Source organism: Takifugu flavidus, chromosome 7 (assembly GCF_003711565.1).
Source record: "Takifugu flavidus isolate HTHZ2018 chromosome 7, ASM371156v2, whole genome shotgun sequence".
Taxonomy (NCBI): Eukaryota; Metazoa; Chordata; class Actinopteri; order Tetraodontiformes; family Tetraodontidae; genus Takifugu; species Takifugu flavidus.
In genome coordinates this window covers 14,261,094-14,281,967 of record NC_079526.1, presented here as the reverse complement: position 1 = coordinate 14,281,967, position 20,874 = coordinate 14,261,094, and the positions used below count along the sequence as shown (strand labels likewise).

At 43.4% G+C, this 20,874-nt stretch overlaps 3 protein-coding genes across 4 annotated transcripts; 1 reads left to right on the top strand and 2 right to left on the bottom strand.

Moving 5' to 3' along the window:
• Positions 1-31: 31 nt before the first annotated feature.
• Positions 32-11,831, bottom strand: fam102bb (family with sequence similarity 102 member Bb). 2 transcript variants are annotated; one of them, XM_057039475.1, is made up of 11 exons: positions 11,698-11,831; positions 7,066-7,186; positions 6,875-6,904; positions 6,467-6,583; positions 6,306-6,352; positions 5,410-5,504; positions 4,132-4,227; positions 3,466-3,706; positions 2,759-2,895; positions 2,339-2,408; positions 32-2,043 (listed from the first exon to the last, which is right to left on the bottom strand). In XM_057039475.1, the coding sequence occupies exons 2-11, from the start codon at positions 7,126-7,128 to the stop codon at positions 2,001-2,003; spliced, it is 939 nt and encodes a 312-aa protein (XP_056895455.1). In that variant the 5' UTR covers positions 7,129-7,186; positions 11,698-11,831; the 3' UTR covers positions 32-2,000. The 2 variants fall into 2 exon arrangements, with proteins under 2 accessions (XP_056895455.1, XP_056895454.1); XM_057039474.1 differs by lacking the exon at positions 11,698-11,831 and adding an exon at positions 10,295-10,556.
• Positions 11,832-11,912: 81 nt separating this feature from the next.
• slc25a24 (solute carrier family 25 member 24) lies at positions 11,913-19,468 on the top strand. Its single transcript, XM_057039472.1, has 10 exons — positions 11,913-12,202; positions 13,788-13,914; positions 13,993-14,080; positions 15,061-15,172; positions 17,029-17,187; positions 17,286-17,438; positions 17,552-17,659; positions 17,792-17,959; positions 18,045-18,195; positions 18,613-19,468. The coding sequence occupies exons 1-10, from the start codon at positions 12,017-12,019 to the stop codon at positions 18,792-18,794; spliced, it is 1,434 nt and encodes a 477-aa protein (XP_056895452.1). The 5' UTR covers positions 11,913-12,016; the 3' UTR covers positions 18,795-19,468.
• Positions 18,967-20,864, bottom strand: LOC130529347 (transmembrane protein 69-like). Its single transcript, XM_057039476.1, has 3 exons — positions 20,742-20,864; positions 20,617-20,661; positions 18,967-20,515 (listed from the first exon to the last, which is right to left on the bottom strand). Exons 2-3 carry the CDS (start codon positions 20,659-20,661, stop codon positions 19,778-19,780), a joined length of 783 nt encoding a protein of 260 aa, XP_056895456.1. The 5' UTR covers positions 20,742-20,864; the 3' UTR covers positions 18,967-19,777.
• Between the last annotated feature and the right edge of the window lie 10 nt (positions 20,865-20,874).

The following is a 20,874-nucleotide window of genomic DNA, read 5'->3' as shown; positions in this document are numbered from 1 at the left end:
ATGATTATGCCGAGTCAATAGTTGGTGCATGTTTTGAGGGTTTTAACTGTTTAATATAACAGTGCAAGTTACACGTGAAGCATCCAGTACACTTGGAAGCAAATATTGGTTGAAACAACAGGTTTGTAACAGGAAACAGTGTCAGAACAGTGCAATATCACTTAACAGAAGAATACGTTTTACAGTTTAATACATACAACAGCTTCACAGAAGAGAAGACGAGATCATGTTTGTAACAACATGTTAGGTACCAAGATGAACATACCTGCACCATACAGGTAAAACAAATGATTTGATCCATAGAATATAGAAGAGACTTCCACAGTAAATATAACAACCATTAATCAGACATTTTTTTTAACCATATAGCAGAAACTCTTTACCCCACCAACAAAATATGGCACAACGTTAGAAATGAAAATAGACGATATCTTTAAAAGGTGGTTTTCAAAGCCGACAATTCAAACCACATCAAAATCGCAATGAGAATGCAGAAGATTACATCGTTTTGCAGACATCCGCTCAGAGGTGAGTATGAACTGACTTCCTCCATGCAAATGTGGAAGCTTGTTTGTTTCTGTAATGTGGAAATATTCACATTAAACAAGTGGGCAGTAACAAATCAGAAAAACAAAAGGTGGAGCATTACGCTTTGTGAGCTAAAGCAAAGACACTCATGCAGAACAGACATTGTGTAAAACAGGACAATAATGTATTTTTAAAACGGCTTAAACTGCTGACACCAATAAATCACCTTAACTCTACTATGACTCTCGGCCCACTATGTTCTCTAGATTGCGTATTTCACCAGTAAACAAAATTAAGTGTACATTTAATGTCCTATTGGGATTAAAAATGCTGAATTAGCTTTATGTTTGCTTAATGGAATGGTCACTGTTACAAACCCATTCTTAACTGAATCATTTAGTTATTCATACAGCGCTCTTATCAAAGCTGTGGCAGTTGATAACTAGTCCTAAACTCCAAACAAACAAAAAGTATTAAGTGCATTCTTACAGGAATGAGATATTTCCAGTTTCAATGGCATCTCTTTTTCAATACTGCATCTCATTGGAAAGACAGTTTGATGTCAAACATTTCAGCAGGTGAATTAGATCCAGTTGAATATAAAAGATAATGTTGGTCTTTTGCTGCCAAGGACTTATTGTCTGTCTCTGTTATGTCACAATGCTAATGTATCGTTACTGAAACCATATAGTTACTGCAAATACAGAAAGGCAAAATGCAGTTATTGGACTCTGAATTAGCTTTAAGCTTTAAGTAAAAGCAGGATTTAAAATAGAGTATACACTGCAATATTACCTTTGGTCAAAGCCAGAGTCAACTTGACTAAATATGTTATGGTCGATATTGTAGGTGATTAGTATGTATTGATATAGGGGTTTGAAAACAATCCTTAGGAGTGTGTAGAACTCGAACAAGGACCCGTCTTGCGTCGTATTACTGTGTATTCGAATGTTTGCGATTATGTCACATCTCTTTACTAATCCAGCAAGGAGATAATAAGCGGTGCTACTGCACAACAGATTCACAAACACATTCATACATCTGGCAGGTTCCCACATGAAAATCTCAAGTTTTAAAACACATATTCACCTTCAGAAGGCCTTCGTGTAGGTGAATATTAATTAGAATGTCCTATCTGAAAGAAACCTTAAATGGAATGTATCGATAACACAATGCTCAAGTGTAGATATGCAGATACTGCTAATTGCACTGTCAGAAATTATATGAATACTTTGCTTGCTGTCCGCTGCCAAGCAAAACAGTCGTATTCATAGACGGCTACCTTTAACAGAAAAAACAAAACTAAATCAACGTTGTAGATATGAACACTTGGGGTCGCTCTCGTCACCTCAGCCGATCATAGTGGGGCGGACAGACACCGAGGTGATCAGGCAGAACCCGGAGGAATGCAGAGTGAAAATGCTGCAACTTGGTTGTTTTTCATGTCAGTCCAGGTGAGTAAGGCTGCAGGTCTAACGCTTCATCACCACCTGTTCATAAGCACCAGCACCGACTCTGGAACGACAGCAAGAGATAGATTTAGTTGAAAAACCGGATCACGAACTGACCCAAACCACCATGTTGCTAAATGGCACTCCTTCCTGATCATTTCAAACATTCCTAACACTGATTATCTCCATGGCAACCTGAGTGACGGGTATACAGGGTCCCTTGACAACTGCCTTGAGCAAAGAAACAAGCACACAAGAGCTTCATCACAGAACACCTGCAAATGATTTAAACCCACAACTACAGTATATTTATATAACTGATGATGACAAAATCTATGCAAAGTGTGCCCTGCACTCACCTGGTGGGAAGGTGATGGCTTCCAAGGGCTGTACTTCCCCCAGGGCCAACAAAGAGACGCAGGCCTTCCTCTGTGACAAACGCAGCAGTAGCAACATTAGGTTAGTATTGAGAACCCACACCCTCCTGCATATTTCTCCTCAGAAGCAGCCAGTTGCTAGGCGATCTAAAAATAATCATATATTGACAGCGTCTTTCTTCTCCGGACTGAGCTGGATGAGACCTCAGGAAGAAAAATGATGCTCAGAAGCTATTAATAAACGCACAGAAGCTATTAAGAAATGTGCAAAACTCTAGTACAGCAAAATGGACAAAAAATTGGTTTACTTAAATATTTTGATTGTTGTCTGAGACAGGCGGGTTTTGTGATTGCTAGAACAGTGTATTTTGGACACCAGAGCAGTGAATATTGTACTGATACCTTCTGCACTGGAGTCCATTAGGTTGGGTGTAAAGTCTTGACTCTGAAGTATTTTCTCCACTACATCATCAGCATCTACTCGTGTGTCATCCATTCTCTTCAGCTGAGACTCCATGGAATCCTGTTTGACTGGGTGCCTGTGGGGAGGATACCAGAGTCATTTCTGACTCCATTCTGTACTGATGCCCCCCTCCACACAAACAAGATGCTATCTCCTCATAGTTGGTCCACTTTATTAACAGGATGTTACACAGGCGCGTGCAGGAAATGCATTTCTATTCCAAAATGAGCCGATCTTGAATTAATGAGACGATGGCGGAGAATCCTGGTTGGATAGTCTGCGCCCCAATCAAAGACCAACACAAGTCCGATTTAAAAGCAGTGTTGGGCTTGTGTTTGAGGATGTGGATTCTCCTTTAAATGTTATTTCAGTTCCTAAGAACACAATGATATTTGTGAACGAAAAAGCCTCTGTTCAGAAAGGATAATAAGCCCAGAGATTCTTTCCGCTGCTCGTTACTGAAAACCCAGCTGCATCCTGAGGTGCAACAAAGGTCGCACATGTGTCCACGTTTTAGCTTCCACTCCTCCATTTCACAATCGCTACCGGCCACCATTAGACCACATTTTGTTTTGTTAAAACGACTTGGACCAACATTTTTCTCTGCCTCCGGCTCCCCGAAGCTTCATCCCTATTAGTGATTCACCTGTTGAGCCTCTCACAGGATGAGGCACTCCGTACTGGAGTACTTGCTGGGTTGCTAGTGGCGGTGCCGGAGGTAGGAGCGGGGTGTTCGGGCAGGGCGGGACAAGCCCTGGGTTCTCTCTCTCTCTCTTCGTTGGGTTCAGGAATGCTGCCTATACCTGTGGAGGCGCTGCCGATGGAGTGGTTCCTCCTGTGGCTGAACTCTGACATGCTGGAAGAGCGGGAATGTCCTGTGCTGTAGCCTAACAGATCATTCAACAACAAATGTATTTAAATACAGTAACTTTTACATAAACAACTACTTGTTGGTATTTATTTTAGGGTTACTTTCACATTTTAAACCACCATCCTCTCTTTTTATTCAACAGTTCAGTAAATTTAGCCATGACAAACATGTCTGCAGGGCGCCGCTGCGAGGGAGCTTCGTCAGAGGGCACGAGCCCCAACGACAGGGAAGAGCCTAAGTAAAGAACTCTACACGAGGGGAGATGCGTGGTTGAATTAAAGAAAAATGAGTCATCTGATCTGCTGTAATCCTCCAGCTTCAGGTTTGAGTGCTTCATCCAGGCTGCATTAACGTTATGCTTTTGCAAAAGATGGTGACATAACTGAGGCAACCTGGAAACATCTGCAATTATAAATCACTCCAAACAAATCTGTGTTCTACCTGAGAGCTTGGACTGCTGGCTAGCGTAGCTGGACGTCCGTGAGTGACCGCAACCCCCGAGATCTTCAGGAGCAGGACACTTCCCATCTCGGATCTCTGTTAGATGAAGAGAAAATAAACTAAGAGACAGAGGGAAGATATCCTGGATGTGGCAGACGAGCGTAGTCTATTGCAGATATCGCTTCAATGCTGCTCTAAATAATGAGAGAGGAGACAAAGCGATTTCTTTTTAATCATTTACTATCGACAACAGATTCATTTGTATGATGGAGATGATGTGAACTTCAGCATCTCTGCAGTAATAGTTATGATCTAATTTCCCACGCAAAATTAAAGCCTACTTTGAAATACCTACAACAAGCAGGGCCATGATGCTGTTGAGGTGGAAGAGTGTCAGCTTGATCGAAACAGAAGAGCACACACATGGTACCCACATGTAATCGCACAACCCCCCAGACAGACCTATTTTTAACCGTGTTAGAGGGACTGAACAGATTGTAGCTAATCTACGAGGGAACTAGTTTAAATTATACATGACAGAGCAGGGCTGCACTCTGAGTTCCAGCAGGAAAAAACACTCAGCGGTGGAATATTTCACTCATGAACACACAAATCCTGAGTCAGAGAGGGGGGATGGAATGAGGGGGAAGCCTAGCAGAGAAGGGTAGCTGCGATAGTAAAAGGTTTATGGGGCTAAATGGAGGATAAATAACTGAAGCAAGACTGTTCTGTCATAAGGCAGAAACATGACCGAACCACTCCTCAGTCTAATGAATCCCAACATGAACCACGCTAGAGTGAGGGTGAGTTGTGGGTACGTTCCCTGACATGATAGCCATCTACGTGTTGTTGAGACTTCCCTTCTACCTGTGTTGCATAATGCGGCAACAGCCGGGGTTTCATTTGTATTAGCAGCAGGGACTAAATGTAATCTGAGAAAAGGTCTACAAACACGCAGCGATGTACAATATGTGCAGAGTGCAGGTCATCGAAGGGTGTGCTGCAATCACTTTAATGTCTCTGCACTGGCCGGGCTGTGAGCATGGCACTGACCTGTCGGAGGATAACGCTTCCAACCGTAAATATACCTTCTGTTGTACCATCCCTGATCAGCTACTTTATGGCCCAGCATGTTTGAAGCTTCTTAGGTGATTCTAATGAGGCAGTTATTTCCTTTTAATATGAAATGACAGGAGGGATGAGCTAGTGCTGTGCTTCTGAAGCTAAAGGGGGCAGAATGCAGGGCACAGCAGTGTAATGTGATGACCCTGATCTCACCAGAACTGCTTTTCTGAGAGTCTCCTCCCTTTCTCTCCTCCAGCAGACTATCTCCATCGCTCTGGATCCCGATCACTGTGGCTGTGGAGGGAGGCCTGGCGACACGGAAACACCAGTATTGTGTTAATTATTCAAGCGATTCTTCAGAAAACAACAGGCCGAAGCGCAGTGAGCGATACGAACAGATGGAAGTGTCCATTGATTGGATGCTGAAATGGAAAAACACAGTTTTTGTTTGTGTAAACAGGCTCATGATCTTTATCTAGGTCAGGTTTTGCCTGAAGGTTAAGCAGCAGTTTTCTTGCTGCGTATCTGTCTGATATAACTTTGTTTTACTGCCTCAGTCTGAAACAACTATTGATTCTCAGGGTGGAGTCTATTCATGATGACCATTCTATTTTAGGAATGTTGTGGAGGTTTTCACAATATAACATAAAACACTGCGAGCAGGGTGGGTTTGGAGCACAGTGTTGACATTTTAGCCAACCCACGGCATCATTCTTGGACCTGCTCCCAAGCAAATGCTGCAGAATTCACTTACAATGTGACTTGACACAGTTCTGCTTTTAGCTTAGTAGAAAGTAAACATGGATGAACAAATGTGTGTCTAACCGAGCAGTTCCAGCCGTAGCTCAGCCATCTACCCGTACTCGTGACTGGCCTGATGGAGGGGTGTGAGAGGCTTCCGACTCCCTAAATTACATTTTGTAATTTCAGGGTTCTGCCGCGTTCTGTCCGAAACCAACACAACCTCTCTGCTTCCTTCAAACCCCAATAACATGTTTGTTGACAAAGAAACTCAGCCCATCTTTCTGGGGACATAGTGGGGATCAGATCGTTCATTTTCGGGTTAAACGTCCCTTCAGCAGAGCGTACCAAGTATCACTTTAACTTACGTTTTAAAACAGGGATCGCCGGACATCAGCTGTGTACTGATGATGACCTACAGAGAAAAAGAAGCCATTTTTAACTCTTTCTGATCATTTAAACTGAAGCGTGCTCCACCTGGAAGTTGACCAGACAGGTGTGGCTGCTTTGCAACAGTTCTTAGGTTCACCTTGAGAATCGAGTTGTCCTGGCGGGTATTTTTGGTATCGTAGCCTTCCAGCAGACATCTCCGGGTTGTATTTCCTGAGCCGGCGAACTCTGCTAAATTCAGATCCGCAAAACCGAGCTGGAGGAGGAAAAGATGAGAAAGGGTGAACTCTGAGCGATCTCAGGAGACCGGAGATTCCATCCAGTCAGCACTCTCCAAGTCTCTGGACGTGAAATGACACGGGTCAGAGAACAAAACTGGAGGAGACTCTTGAAACTCAGGAGAGCAGCCGTGCAACAACATGCAGGCAGCTCAGGCCATCTGTGTGCTCAGGGCATTCTGGGTAAATATGGCTGATTACTGTAAATGCAGATGACCTGCAGCTTCGCTTTAAGGATGAGGGATCCACGACAGTATGGGAAAACTCACCTTAGCGTAGGCTTTCCCACCTTTCAGCTCCTGGAAGTGAGGAAGAGAAATAGAAAACTCGCTTAGTGGACTGACAAAAACATAGTCACGAGAGTTTCTGTTCCGATTTCAATGTTTGCTGATAAAATTGTTACTTTTTTGGTGTTGAAATTGTGTGAGCAGGAATGGGACGTCTACAGTTAAAAATGTACCTTCCTGACGGACACGCGGCACACGCACGGGTCCAGCACGCCCGTCCCAGCGCTGGCGCTCATCTTGCAGGGGAACGAGAACCTTTTCCTCCATCGAACGCAGTTGGCCTGCACCGGCTCCCTGCAAGAGCAAATCACCACCCATCAACCTACGTTTTCACTACTGAACACAGATGAGTTCTGAACAACCCTGAACTACGTTTATTCCTCATCTGTTCTAATTCTGACCTCCCGTCTGCTTGGAAATGACTTTAAATATTTAACTGATTATTTTGACAGCATTGATGACCCAGCCCTTGTTACATAACAGATTTGTTGGTCCCATCGGAGCCCCGGATCTTTGGGCGGGGCCCTGATGGTCATTCCAAAGTCGAGTCCGAAGACCAGACCTTTGCTGTCGGGGCCGGTTGGCTGTGGCAGGACCTGTCTGCGGAGATAAGGCCTGCAAGGTCAGCAGATTCTTCAAGTCTCCTCATGAAGCCTCTTTCTACTGACTGAAGTGATTCACGATTCAGTGGCCAGAACTAGAATCACAGCAGCCCGGGAAGAGGAAACGCATTTACCACATCAGGTTATTCGACCTGGGATGAGCTGGTTTAGGTTAATTCAGTTAATTTTGCTCCTTTTTAGAGGCAACTCAGCAAAGTGCGCCTGCATAGACCGTCAGTCACCTGGTCACGGTACGTGTACACACCTGAAAACTGGAAAAACCACCTGTGGACAGAGGTGGGGGCGGAGCTTTCGCTCTCAGCTCCCTGCACAGTCTTGAGATTCCTTCTCAGGGAGCTTAACCCACATTCTCACCCCCATTCATGCGATTCGTGTGACACGGCAGGGCGGGGCTAGTGCAGCACAAGTAGGTCACAGCACACCTTGACTTACATAATCACAAAGCGCAGGTCCAAAGCGTCACCCCTGCCCAGGCTTTAAACGCAGGGTTGAAGTTTGAGTGCAAAAAGAGCATGAAGCATTAAATAAGAACGTTACAGCAGATGTTGAGATGCAGATTGTGGACGATGGCACACTTGCTTTCCTGTGTTCTCGCTGTGTTCTCGTCCCCCTGATCATATCTGTTATATGTGGTGCAATTTCAAAGAGTTGCGTAACACAAAAAGCACTTAAATACCCGTGGACATCCACTGCTGACATCTTTCTTTCTCTTGACTCAAGTCGCAGGGTAATGTGCCGAAACGCTGACTTTTATGGCCATTTTGTGAACAAGCTACTTCATTATAACGCGTGTTTTCTTCTGCTGGTTAAGTCAAATGCTGGATCTAAAGACGGCAGCGGCGGGTGTAGCTTCTTTTAGCATTCAAGCTAAAAAACATGTGCGGGAAGCCTCCTCTCCAAGGGTGAGATGTAACGGAGGGGAAGGCAGCATGCGTGCGTGGGCAGCATCGTGATACCCCAGATGGCCTCTGTTTCCCTGGCATCCACTCTCGTCCCACTCATCTAATCCACTCTCTCTTTTCTTTTCCTCGGGCTGAATTTAAACACAAGCAGAGGTTGTGGATGCTTCCAAAAAGAAAAGTGTAACTTATTTTTGGTTTAAACAATGACTGACAGGAAAAGGAGCTGTCAAATGTCCAATAGTGAAGCCCGGAGTGGTGGAAGGAGCTCCCCGCCACATGGACGCCACGCTCTTCTGTAAATAACAGCACATAAAACTGCTTCTCTGGTCCTTTCAGGTCTCGTGTTCATCTACAGCAGCTCTTTTCTGAGGCCGCTGTGGTCACACTTCACATGTAAAACCCCAAACATGCACTTCTTCGCATGAATTGGCTGCAGCAGTTTTCGACGTCTTGCAACAAACAACAAGTCTAAGTCAAATGGTAAATTTATGCAACAGGAACCTACGGTGCCATATTAATGGGACAGTCCTGGAGACAGCTCAGACCAAAGAGAAATAAAACTCCTTTCTTTTTGTGGTTGAGATGAGATTTTAGAGAAAAATGCAGCTGGATTAATTCATTCAAAATCAGACACAGAACAACGGTAAGCAGATTTTTTTTTCTATGTTAAAAAGACCTTTAATGCCATGACCTTAAAGGCTTTTGCAGAGTCCAGCCTGTCATTTTATAAGAGCTGCTGACAAGAACAGGCAGAAACCTGCTTATATAACAGAGCACAGCTATAAAATCCTCACCGGACTGCTTCTGAAAGAAAGGCTTTTGTATTCAAAGCAAATTTTGGATTAATGTGGAAGCAAAAAAACACTCCACAGCGTAAGGAGACGTCAATAGCTGACATCAATAAATGAATCATATTGACCCCATTGAGGAGCTATTTAATAAATATATTAAAACTACATCATTCTGTAAATTTGGGATTATTTCTTTAACTCACGGTTCATTTCACAAAGCATATTCTGTAACACACCTCGGTTCCCTGCATCTTACAGCCACTAAAGAAGCCAGAGGGCTGAAATCATGGATGAAGTATCTGACATTTCAAGCATAGCTGCTAATATCTGCTGCCTTAACTGTGACCAGTTGTTTAACCCGTATCATCGGCCTTCACCCTGGAACACCAACATCACAGTCAGCAGCCCCAACACGGGAAGATCGGCGTTCCGGGGTGAGAGGAACGGAGTCTTGAGAGGAAAATGGCAGCGTTTATGGCTGAAAATATCCTTCTTTCCCAAAAAATGCAGGTTTTCTTGTGCAATATTCACAGATGGCTATTTGGTGGCGCTGGATGGACAACATGAAGGCATCCCATCGTGTTTTGAGTCAATGACAGGAAGTGAAAGTCAACACGTTATTTATATTTACACCTCTGCGTCTCCAGCATTGTTAAAACAACCTGGGCTAATGTAAAGCTGCTGCTCAATACCCTTAAGCTGAGGGGGAGGTCAAAGGTGACCTGGGACGCGCGGGCGTGCGCGTGCACTGACTGACGAGCCGACACTTTCGCTTTATGGCGCTCGTGCGACAGGTCAGGTGAATTCTCATCAGCTAGGAAGTTAGCATGCAAAATGCTACCAGATGTCTCGTCGGATGTCCCGAAAAAGGGCTGGTTTGGAGTGGACACGCATCCGTGTCTTCGGTGTCTCCGCTTCGGGACGCATTTAACAGGGAGGATAGATGACATGTTAACTATGAAACTGCGACTGGCGCACGTCTGATCCTTTGTTAGGTAGCTAAAAAGGTAAGAATGTAGGCAAAGGTTGCGGAGACAATCCGTATTTGTTTTTTTAAACGACTGAATTGAGACCAAACATCCTCACCGAGAAGACTCCTCCGAGAACCCGCCATCCAGCAGCCTGACTTTACAAAATAGGACGCCGTTGACAAAGGGGACCGAGGAGAGCTCGTCCAGCTCAAAATCCACTTTGAATTTGAATTTCTTCTTTTTCATCATCATTAAATCCATACACAGTTCCGGGAAAATGAGAAGATGCTCAGATCTCACCAGCCGCTGACATTACCCCCTCATTGTGTTGTTGTGGTGACACAGGGTTGTATTTTGTGGGAGGATGGTGAAGCTCTTGGCGACAACGATCAAGTATGAAACAAACACTTACAAAATGGCGTACTGCTTCCGGTTAGGACGTCCAGTATAAAAGCATAGAGAATATTGGAATCTATCAATTAAAATACATCGCAAGTCACATGCTGCTTTAAAAATATAATGCACGATTCTACACATACCTATATACGTCTAGCTTTTTTTTAAAAATTATCCTGTGCCTGGTATCGATATGTTTTTGTTTTATTAGTTTTTGTTGCTAGTAAAAAATCAGCTACTTTGCTAGCATCTTATAAAATGCAATTGGAAAATGAAACAAAGTAAATAAATATTGGTATAACTACACATTAATGTACTCTACATTGCATATGAAATGATTGTTATTTATTTTTCCAAACCATAAAAAAGTTATTTCTACTAATGTATATTATTTCTTCAGTTACACTATACGTCACAGACTACGTTATAATTTAAAGACCGAACATTTTTATTATATTTTTAGTATTTTAATTTGAAAATTTTAAACGGTTGTACAGTATTAACAACCGTTATCTTAAAATGGAAGCCCGCCTCTCCTCAGCGTCTCCCTCTGGCGGCCATTCAGAACAACTGCAGCACAAAAGAAACAAGAGAAAATGAAACAGCTGTTATGCGTTATGTATATTTGTTGCCACCTGGTGGCACAAATGTGTACTGCGCAAGAAAGTCGACCAAGATCTTTTTGTTTTTGAGGATGTATGCAGTACAGTGCAGTATGGCAATTAATGCTGATAAGTGCTGCACTATATAGGTCTCAAATATATGAATAAAACCTCTCACCATACAATGGTGAAGTTTGGGGTTTTTTTGTGGTTCAAATCACTTGTCCAACGAACCAACGAACTACGTTTTTAATGGGTAGTGTTGCAATCTGGCGAGATTCTTGTGGATATGAGTCACAGAACTGAATCAAGGAGCGAAACGGAGCGTTGAACTGAACCGATGCCTGGCGTGCATGAATATGCATATTTGCGTAGACGAATATGGGAGTGTCGCGCCGCAAAACCACAAGAAACGACAACCAAGTTTTAGAGAACGAGACAAACCTTTGAAGAAGTTCGCTTTAAAAAAATATATATATATATATATTTAAATGCAGAAAATCAAGCTATTAATACATACCGTATATGGAAAGTAAGCGATAATTGCTGTTGCTGGCCAAGGGTGTGTCTATGCTCTGTCTGCGGGCCACCCAGGAGGAGGTCTTTAGGCAAACCCAAGCTCTCCAGCCTTGTGTTTGGCACTGGGATCCTACCTCATTAGCAAATCGACTCTTTATTATTTAAAACTGCACAGTTCTTTGGAATTGATCCGCTTTCCTTCCTGCTGGAGTCACGCGGACGCGCAGCTTCAAACCAGAAGTGCCAGCGCGGAACCTCTTTGCGCGTTCGGTGTGTGCGTGTGAGGCTCTGCAGGCCGTCTCTTCCGTCTCGGTGCAACTATGTTTCAGATTGTAGGGAAGCTGTTTTTCCCCCACTGCCGTTGCGCCGCGTCCCAGGATGGCCCCAAAACTTACGAGGAGTTGTTCGCCAAACTGGACGCCAACAATGACGGAAAAGTGGACGTGTCCGAGCTGAGAGCTGGCCTGGCTGCGATGGGCATCAAGTCCGGGAAAGGAGCAGCCCAGGTAGGCTCAGAGAAGGAGGCGGCTGGGTTTAGAGGCCCCATGTCTGGATCAAATACTGTGTAGAAGCGCATTCCTGAAGGGAAAGACGCGTTTATCCCAGTTTGGACTCGAGTTTGCGTGTGTTTTAATGTAATCTTTTAACAGGATTAACTCATTTCATCATAACATTTGATTTTTTTTCTCATACAGTAATGGATTACAGTTTATGTATTGATCTCCTGTCAGATGAGAACAGACTGTGTGTCAAAGCCCCCAGATGTGCTCACACTCAGGACAAGTGAAGCCACAGTGTCAGGAGGCAGTAATGTGACTCTTGTATAGGCCCTCATTTACGTTCTATTACATATCTGTCTGCAGACATCAGTTACTTTAAATATGTACAGATAAGTGATGTATTACTGAGCGACTGGCAGGTATTTTGGTTCATTAATGCACTGCCAACACAAGTAAATGGTAAATTCACGATTGTTGTTTTTTGTATGTTATCAGCATGTTTCCGTGTCAACATTTACAGATATAATGTGTTATAACCAAGGCCCAAATTCAGTCACACCGTTGGATTACTGGTGTCTGATGTTGCGGTTGAGACACCTCAGAAAAGCTGCAGACATCGCTGCCATCATCCAGAGCAGCTTCCTCAGGACTTTAGTTAGCTGTGGTTCACGCTGGTGTGGAGCTTCTGTTAAAATGGAGCTAAAAAAGTGCCCCTCAGGGTCTGTCTGCAGCTTTGAGTTGCATCACATGAAATTAATCAGCTGCTGTTTGGACACTTGGTGTCCAACTGAAGTTAGATTTCCATGCTCTGCATAGTTTTGTTTAGCTTTATTTCAATTTTGCCATTAACTCTAAATTTCCTGATTAAATGCCACATATAAGTTACTTTACCTCCAGTTTCTCTAACCTTTGAGATCATTATAACAACATCAGCTTTATTGACTTGTTCCAAGCAATCAAATCGAGAGCAGCTCCTCCTCTACCTTTACAGACTGCCCTGGAGCAAGGCATCCAACACCAAACTGCTCCAGCAAGTCCCAGCATTCTGCAGAGCACATCCTGCTTGTTGCAGTTCTCCCAAATATCAGTTAGATGTTGAGACCTTTGGCAAAGCTGAATACAACTGCAGTGAATATCTGCCTTTTCTGCCAACGTTGGAACAATTTGAGGCATTTAAAAGCAGGGCGGGTGAACAAATCACAGGCAGGAATTTCACACTGTTACAAAGTTCAAAGTGTGGGTGGAGGAGAGCGTTTATTGTTGGTCTCTCCTTGGCTGCTTAAATAATCGTGCAATCGATCCACTCGGGGATCAATTTAGTAGCGAGCGGAATTCTGGGCTGTTACATCAGCTCTGATCAGCAGAAACATCCGTCTGCTTCCGCTCTCGGTAAAAAGAAGCTGAAAATATAATTCAAAGGCAAAAGAGGTCGGCTGCAAAAACTCGCCAGACTGAGTGACGTGAGTGAACTCAGATAAGGTAGAGAAGGAATATCTCTGTTCTGCCACGAGCTGACAGACACAGGTGCCAGTGGGGGGGGGGGGAGAGGAGGAGGAGGAGGAATGTGCTAATATGCTGCGTCTCTCCCTAGAAAATAATTTCCTCCGGTGACAAAGATGAGGACGAAGGGCTGGACTTCAGTGAGTTCAGCCAGTACCTGAAGGAGCACGAGAAGAAGCTGAAACTCACCTTCAAGAGTTTGGACAAAAACAACGATGGTTAACAGGATTTTTAGTTTCTTAACTGTGGATCAAAATGATATCGGGGAAAAGATGTAACTGGGTTTTTGGCTTCAGGTCGGATCGACCACACGGAAATAAAGCAGTCACTTGCTGATCTGGGGCTGGACATCAGCAAAGAGGAGGCAGAGAAGATCCTGCAGAGGTAACACAGTCGTCTTCGGAGCCTTTAATGGAATCAGACCTGTGAAAAGATTCCGTCTTTACGCATTAAAATTTAAAGAAAAATGTTAAAGGTGGGGTAGAACCAGTGTGAGGGACTGATAACAGTTCAGTTTGTGCATGAAAATGTGCTGATAATTCTTGATAAAGCACCGACAGAGACACTTCTGACCCGGCTGAAGTAAATATGAAGAGAAGAAAAAAATATACTGAGTTTATTAAAGTAAATGGCCTTATTTAAATCTGCATTATTGTAACAAGCATGGTAATGTTAGAAGCTGTTATCTGTAAATGAATGAAGAAGAACATAGAAACGCAGATAAACAGGTATTTTTTATCTTTTGATTTCTCAAAACACTCGGTTCATTGATCAGAATCGACTGAGTGAATGTGCAGGGATCTCCCCACCGGAGATCAGGAAGTTCTCTGCCGTCGAAAGAGTGAAAAATGGGAGCACGTGCTTCCAGTTTCTCTACACACACTCCACCAGAGTTAGTCAGGCTTATGAATCACACAGCGTTCACCCCCGTCAGCATGAAGCTCCACCAAAATAAGCACACACACCTCCAAAAATAGGAAGTGAATAAAGTCCCTTTTTCTATCAATGAAGACACACTGGTCCGTCCCCTCGTTGCCTGTCAGATCCAGTTGAAACAGGGTCTGTGTGTGTGTTTATTTTGCACACACACAATATTTCACGAAGATGATGAATAAAGACGCCCAGCAGTGATGAAGCCTGCGAATCAAAGAAAACTAAAAATGAGCCTTTCAGCACACACAAAATAATCTGGAGGAAGGAGACAGAAGAAAGACTGAATATGCATCAATAGTCTCCTGCTTTGCATGTTGTCCGTGCGCGTCAGTGTTGCGGTTCCAATCGTGCACATTTGAGATGATTGATCAATAAATGTAAGTTTTGTAAGATTTTAGAGAGATGACAGCTCCTCTCTTCTGTGCCTGCAGCATCGACGTGGACGGCACCATGACGGTGGACTGGAATGAATGGAGGGAGCATTTCCTGTTTAACCCCGCCACCAATCTGCAGGAGATTATCCGCTACTGGAAGCACAGCACGGTAGGACCGACGGCGCCGGTCCGTTACTGACACGGAGGATGTTAAGACGTGACCTGCAGGAGAGACAGGAAACAAGTGGTGTGATAAAGATTTGTCATTTGGAGCTTTAAAAAAAGCTTAAGTTGGCCTGAACTGGTGTAGAAAAGAGCATTTCTCATGTGATGGTTGTTTGCTGTGGTGCCCAGGAGGAGGAGCATTTAGAAGCAGACCGTCCTTCCTGTGAAACCAGTTTTAATTAGATACCAACTGGTGTCAAATGCTCCAAGAATAACATACTTTTAATTCCAGAGAACACACTGCAATTCTCAATTCTTATTGGAAAGTAGCTACTTGTGTTCTCACTTTTTCTTTAAGATAGTTTTTCTCATTACAGGTTGTTTCTGAAATATAGTTTCAATCAATAGTTTAATGGCGCTGCTGACATGGGTGACCTTTGTTGATTATATCTCACAATAAGAAAGTCAGACTAATGCAAGTAACTAATTAGAAATGTTTGGGTGCAGTAGTGTATTTTAGGAAAGTGTATTTTATGAGAGATTTCCCAAGTGTTGCAGATTAACATTTACAGAAATAAACCTGCACAATAATTGCATGCAGGGAGCCCAGCCAGCTCTGTCAGTGGTTAATCCCTAAGGTTCACACCCTGGCAGGTTACACTAACCTGTCGCTGCTAAACTGAGGCAGAGATCAGCTAATTTCAGGCCCAAAGACGGATTAACGTGGTCACTGTGATCTAGACGGGTTAGTGAGCAGTGAGAGGGGAGGACCGCCGGCTCAGAGTCGGAGGATCATAGATGCCACAGGTTCAGGTTACTTTGGATTCTTCTTTTCTTCCTTCCTGCTGGATCACAGCTACAGCAACATCTGGCTGGACGCAACGTTTACTGGTTTAAAGGATTCAGAGCAATCTGAGCCTCTGGTTGTAAAGGGGAGACGTTGCCATGGCGCTGCTGCAGCCCCAACAACAGCAGCAGCAAAACTGGTTTTTCATTGACTTAGAAGATGATGGTGGGATCTATGAGGTGGAGGTGGACGTGGTAGGTCGGTTTATTTAGCTCCGCTGTCCCCTGGTTATCGAGGGAAACTTGAATTATGTGTCCTAGCAAATCCTGTCTGAGAGTCTGTTTCATGTCTGTTTATTACTGCTTTTACACAAAGGCACAATAGCAGCAAATTTACCTCATTTGGCTTAAACCCAGAATGTTCTGCTCTCATTCTGTGACCATAAAAGATACTTATCATCGCATTTGCTACGTCGGATACTCGGTTTTTCTCTAAAAGCACAAATTTATTCCAAAATAATGTCAGCACTGGTGTGTTCACACACCACATGAATGTTGTCAAGATAGACTCAAATCCACAATTGTTCTTATTTGCATTGTTGAATTTGGAAATTAATGAAATGTCAATTCCTTCTCATTCACATCCTCATTTAAGTCTCAAGTTTATAAGATAAGAAAGACTCCAGTACTTTTTCTTTTAAGAACCCATCTCTAATAGGTCGAAAAATGATTCGGAATGTGTTTCTTTCCACCTTTTACTTAAAAAAAATCCATATTTAATTAGATTATTAGAATGGAAGGTAAAGATCACCAGATAGTAACCATGGAAACATTTTTCTGATGCAATATGGGAGCCTAATTTTACATATCGGTGAGAGAACAAGATTCCAATAGAAGTCAGATTAAGTGATTTTACGGCTCTTTATCCAATTATAAGCTGCGCTGCAGTTTTGTGTAACATCTGATGAAGCTTTGAACGCAGCCTGGCGTGTCGTTGTGAGGCTGAGACGCTGACAAGACAAGAAAACACTCCAAACAACACATCCTGAAGTGAAATGATGCTGCGTTCCGCAGGTGCTGGACATTGGCGAGAGTCTGGCCATCCCAGATGAGTTTACAGAAGAGGAGAAGACGAGCGGTCTGTGGTGGAAGCAGCTGTCGGCCGGGGCCATGGCGGGCGCCGTGTCCCGTACAGGGACGGCTCCGCTGGACAGGATGAAGGTGTTCATGCAGGTGCGTCAGAACCCTCATGAAAACATCCCCTCAGTCACATGTGAGGGTTAGTTCATTTTTAAAACGCTGACCTATTTCTAATATTCTGGTACCTTTAGGTCCACGCGACCAAGAGCAACAAAATCAGTTTATCTGGCGGCTTTAAGCAAATGTTAAAAGAGGGAGGCGTGACGTCTCTGTGGAGAGGAAACGGCATCAACGTGCTGAAGATTGCCCCGGAGACTGCCATTAAATTCATGGCTTACGAGCAGGTATTTCCAGCTGATCTTCAGTACACATCTTAACCTTTGCTGAATCTGTCGACCGCTGACGCCGGTAACATTCTAATCTGCTCTGACCTTCACGCCGCTGTTGTGTCTAACAGTACAAGAAGCTGCTGTCAAGTGAACCGGGCAAGGTCAGGACCCATGAGAGGTTCATGGCGGGATCGCTGGCAGGAGCCACAGCACAAACAGCCATCTACCCCATGGAGGTGAGCGCGGAACGTGTCCTCGTAGGGATGTACTATATGACCTGCTCAGCTCTGCTTCCACAAGCATATGCTCAGTATCAGTTTGTTTGCATTGTTGCTGCCACTAAAGTCTGCTAATTTGCCTCCTTGCAGGTGCTTAAAACACGGCTGACGCTGAGGAAGACGGGACAGTACTCCGGAATGTTTGACTGCGCCAAGAAAATCTTAAAGAATGAGGGTGTGAAGGCGTTTTACAAGGGTTACATCCCCAATATCCTGGGCATCATTCCATATGCTGGTATTGATCTGGCAATCTACGAGGTACATGTGAAAGTTTAAACTTTAGATGGAGGCCTACATATAATCCTCAGATGTGTACTTAAACTTTCACTGTCACACTTACCAGAGCTTGAAGAACCTGTGGTTATCAAAATACGCCAAAGATACGGCCAATCCCGGCATTCTGGTGCTGCTTGGCTGTGGAACCATATCCAGCTCCTGTGGGCAGGTGGCCAGTTACCCTCTCGCTCTGATCCGAACTAGGATGCAGGCACAAGGTAATCTCGCCCTTTTCAAAGTTTTCCAGAGTTATTCTTGAAGCATGCCAAAACAATGAAAAGATGAATGAAAGCAGTATCATTATTGTGAATTATCTTATGTTTTTATGCAACCTTCTACTCTTTAAATGGAGGTTACAGAATCCTTAGCACACTTGTAATATCGTACAACTGCTTAATAATCAACTGAAAAACAAAAAATGAGGAATAAAAGTTGTTGGAGATGCGTTTTCTTTTAATGCAACTAATCATTCGACTTGGCAGCAGTTTCCAAGCTTGCTACATCACCAACAGTAAATGTGCAACCCCCCCCCCCAGCCAATAATTGCTGATAACATCCACCTACGTCGAACTTTAAATAATGGTTTTCAAAATGTCCTATTTTAATTGTTTTTGTTCTTTTTCTGCATTTCTCAGCTTCCATTGAGGGCTCCAAGCAGATGTCCATGAGTCAGATAGCAAAGATGATTCTGGAAAAGGAAGGATTCTTTGGACTGTACCGCGGCATCCTGCCCAATTTCATGAAAGTCATCCCGGCTGTGAGCATCAGTTATGTGGTGTATGAGAACATGCGTTACAGTTTAGGTATCCAAAAGTAGGGAGAAGTCATTTGAGAGCCATGAGGATGTTAGTACACATTATGAAGCCCGAGCAAATCCTCCTGCTCTCACACAGGTGATACAAACGTGTCATTGGAGATGTTTTCCAGTATACTGAACACTGGCCATCAAACTAGCAAGTTCAACACTTGCAGACACACTAAAAAGGCAATTGATATTTCAGTTCTTTTTATTTGACGTCTTGTTTCTGTTTACCACAAAACCAGACACAGTCTTGTTTTAAAAATGCACTAAAAATATATTTTTTTCCCAAAAATGCCTTTATACTATCAGAGCGTGACACTTGCTAAAGGGGTTTGCATTTATTTTGAAAATTCACAAATTTAACTGTTTACAAAAAAGGGTGGGGTTTAAAATCCAATACTGTATTTTCCCCTTAATGTTTTATACTTTGAGTGGTTGGGGCTTTTGGAAATATTTAGTGTTTAAAAATAATTACGGATGCACTATGCTGTCAGAATTTACTGGAGCAGTTTAAAAGTGGTTATTACTGCAGCTTATTTGACCTTAGATTGGAGAAATGTGCCTTATGTATTTGTTGTCATTAGATATCTTATCAATTTCTATACCTTTCATGTTTTCCTAAATTTCAAAGATTTCAATCATTAGATCCTGATGTTTACAATATTAAAGACGTTTGGATAGAAAAGTAATGGGCTTTGAGTTTATGTTCATGTTATTTATAATGTATCTGGATAATGTCTGTCCTTCATTGATACAAATACTGAGGAAATGGCAATATTAAAATATTCTGTAAACCAGGTAGCCTATTATTGGATGCCTAGAGTACAGATTACACTACTTAACATCTTATGTAATAGGTGTGTATGGCTGAATTAAGGCGTCTAATCTTATCCACGTAAGAGGACACAGTGTTTTTAAGAACTCCATTTAACATATTCTTTAAATCCAACAGAAGTGTCACAAAACAAAGGAAAGTTAAAGAACTGTTTGGGTATAATTTAATCCCAGAACAACTTCTTTTCTGGGTATAGTTGACTAACAATGAGAGTCCCAACCAGAGAGAAAAATGCCACTGTGGTCAGAACAGCACGCAGGGCTTTGAACCAGCTGGGGTAAGTGGGCAGCAGAGACAGATCATAATGCAGCGATATTCCAAGTCCCATGATGAGCATAGTGAGAGCAGGGGTGACACTGTCACTCATCAGCATTGTCATCCATGCGAGCAGCGACGGGATCACACTGTTGGCCAGGTTGATCCAGTCAGGTTGAGCTGGACTGCTCTCAGGGAGCGCGAAGCCCCAGCGTGCTCCACCCAGGAAGGAAAGTATTGAAGCACCATATGCCAGCTGAGCATAGGCCAGTTCCGGACAGTAGATCTCTCTCACTCCCATGATCAAAACTGGAGTCACAAAGGGGATGAGCCCCGCAAACCCGAGAGTCAGTGCAGGCTTTGGGCTTTTCCACAGGTCTCTCATGTCATAGCGCAGCAAGTCCAGCTCCCGAGGAGGAGGCTCGGGCTGTGCACGCTTTTTAAATCTCACAGCAGAAGAGTGGACATGTTGGCTCCACACTAAAGAGGGAGCTGGAGAAAGCTGGAAGAGTTCCACCCTCTTCAACCCCAGGGTAACACAGTCCTGTGGAAAATGTCTCCTTGCTGTCGAAGCGAGACAGCCATTCAGCCTGAAACCACCCTGGGAAGTCAAACATCGTGTTTGAATACCCCCCCACTGGGCTAACTGAAAAAAATAACGGAAAAAGAAAAACCATGAACATCTTTTATTGCAAACACAATAGATCCAAAATGTGAACAATATATTTTTTTTAAAGGCCAGATTACCTTCCGGGCTGCAAAGGCAGTTCTTTTAAGTACGACTGAGAACATCTGATTAAAGAGTTGACAAGTTAATGATTGATGACTGAAAGAGAAACTACAAATATTACATACACACCATATACGCTTACCACTATTTCGGATCAAAATCCTCAGGAGATAGCGTTTGTATCATTCCTTAGGTCACCCAGTGGGAAACGGGGAACAACAAATGATGAAACACACCGGTACGTCACGTTTTTCTTCCGTCTCTACTAACATCCT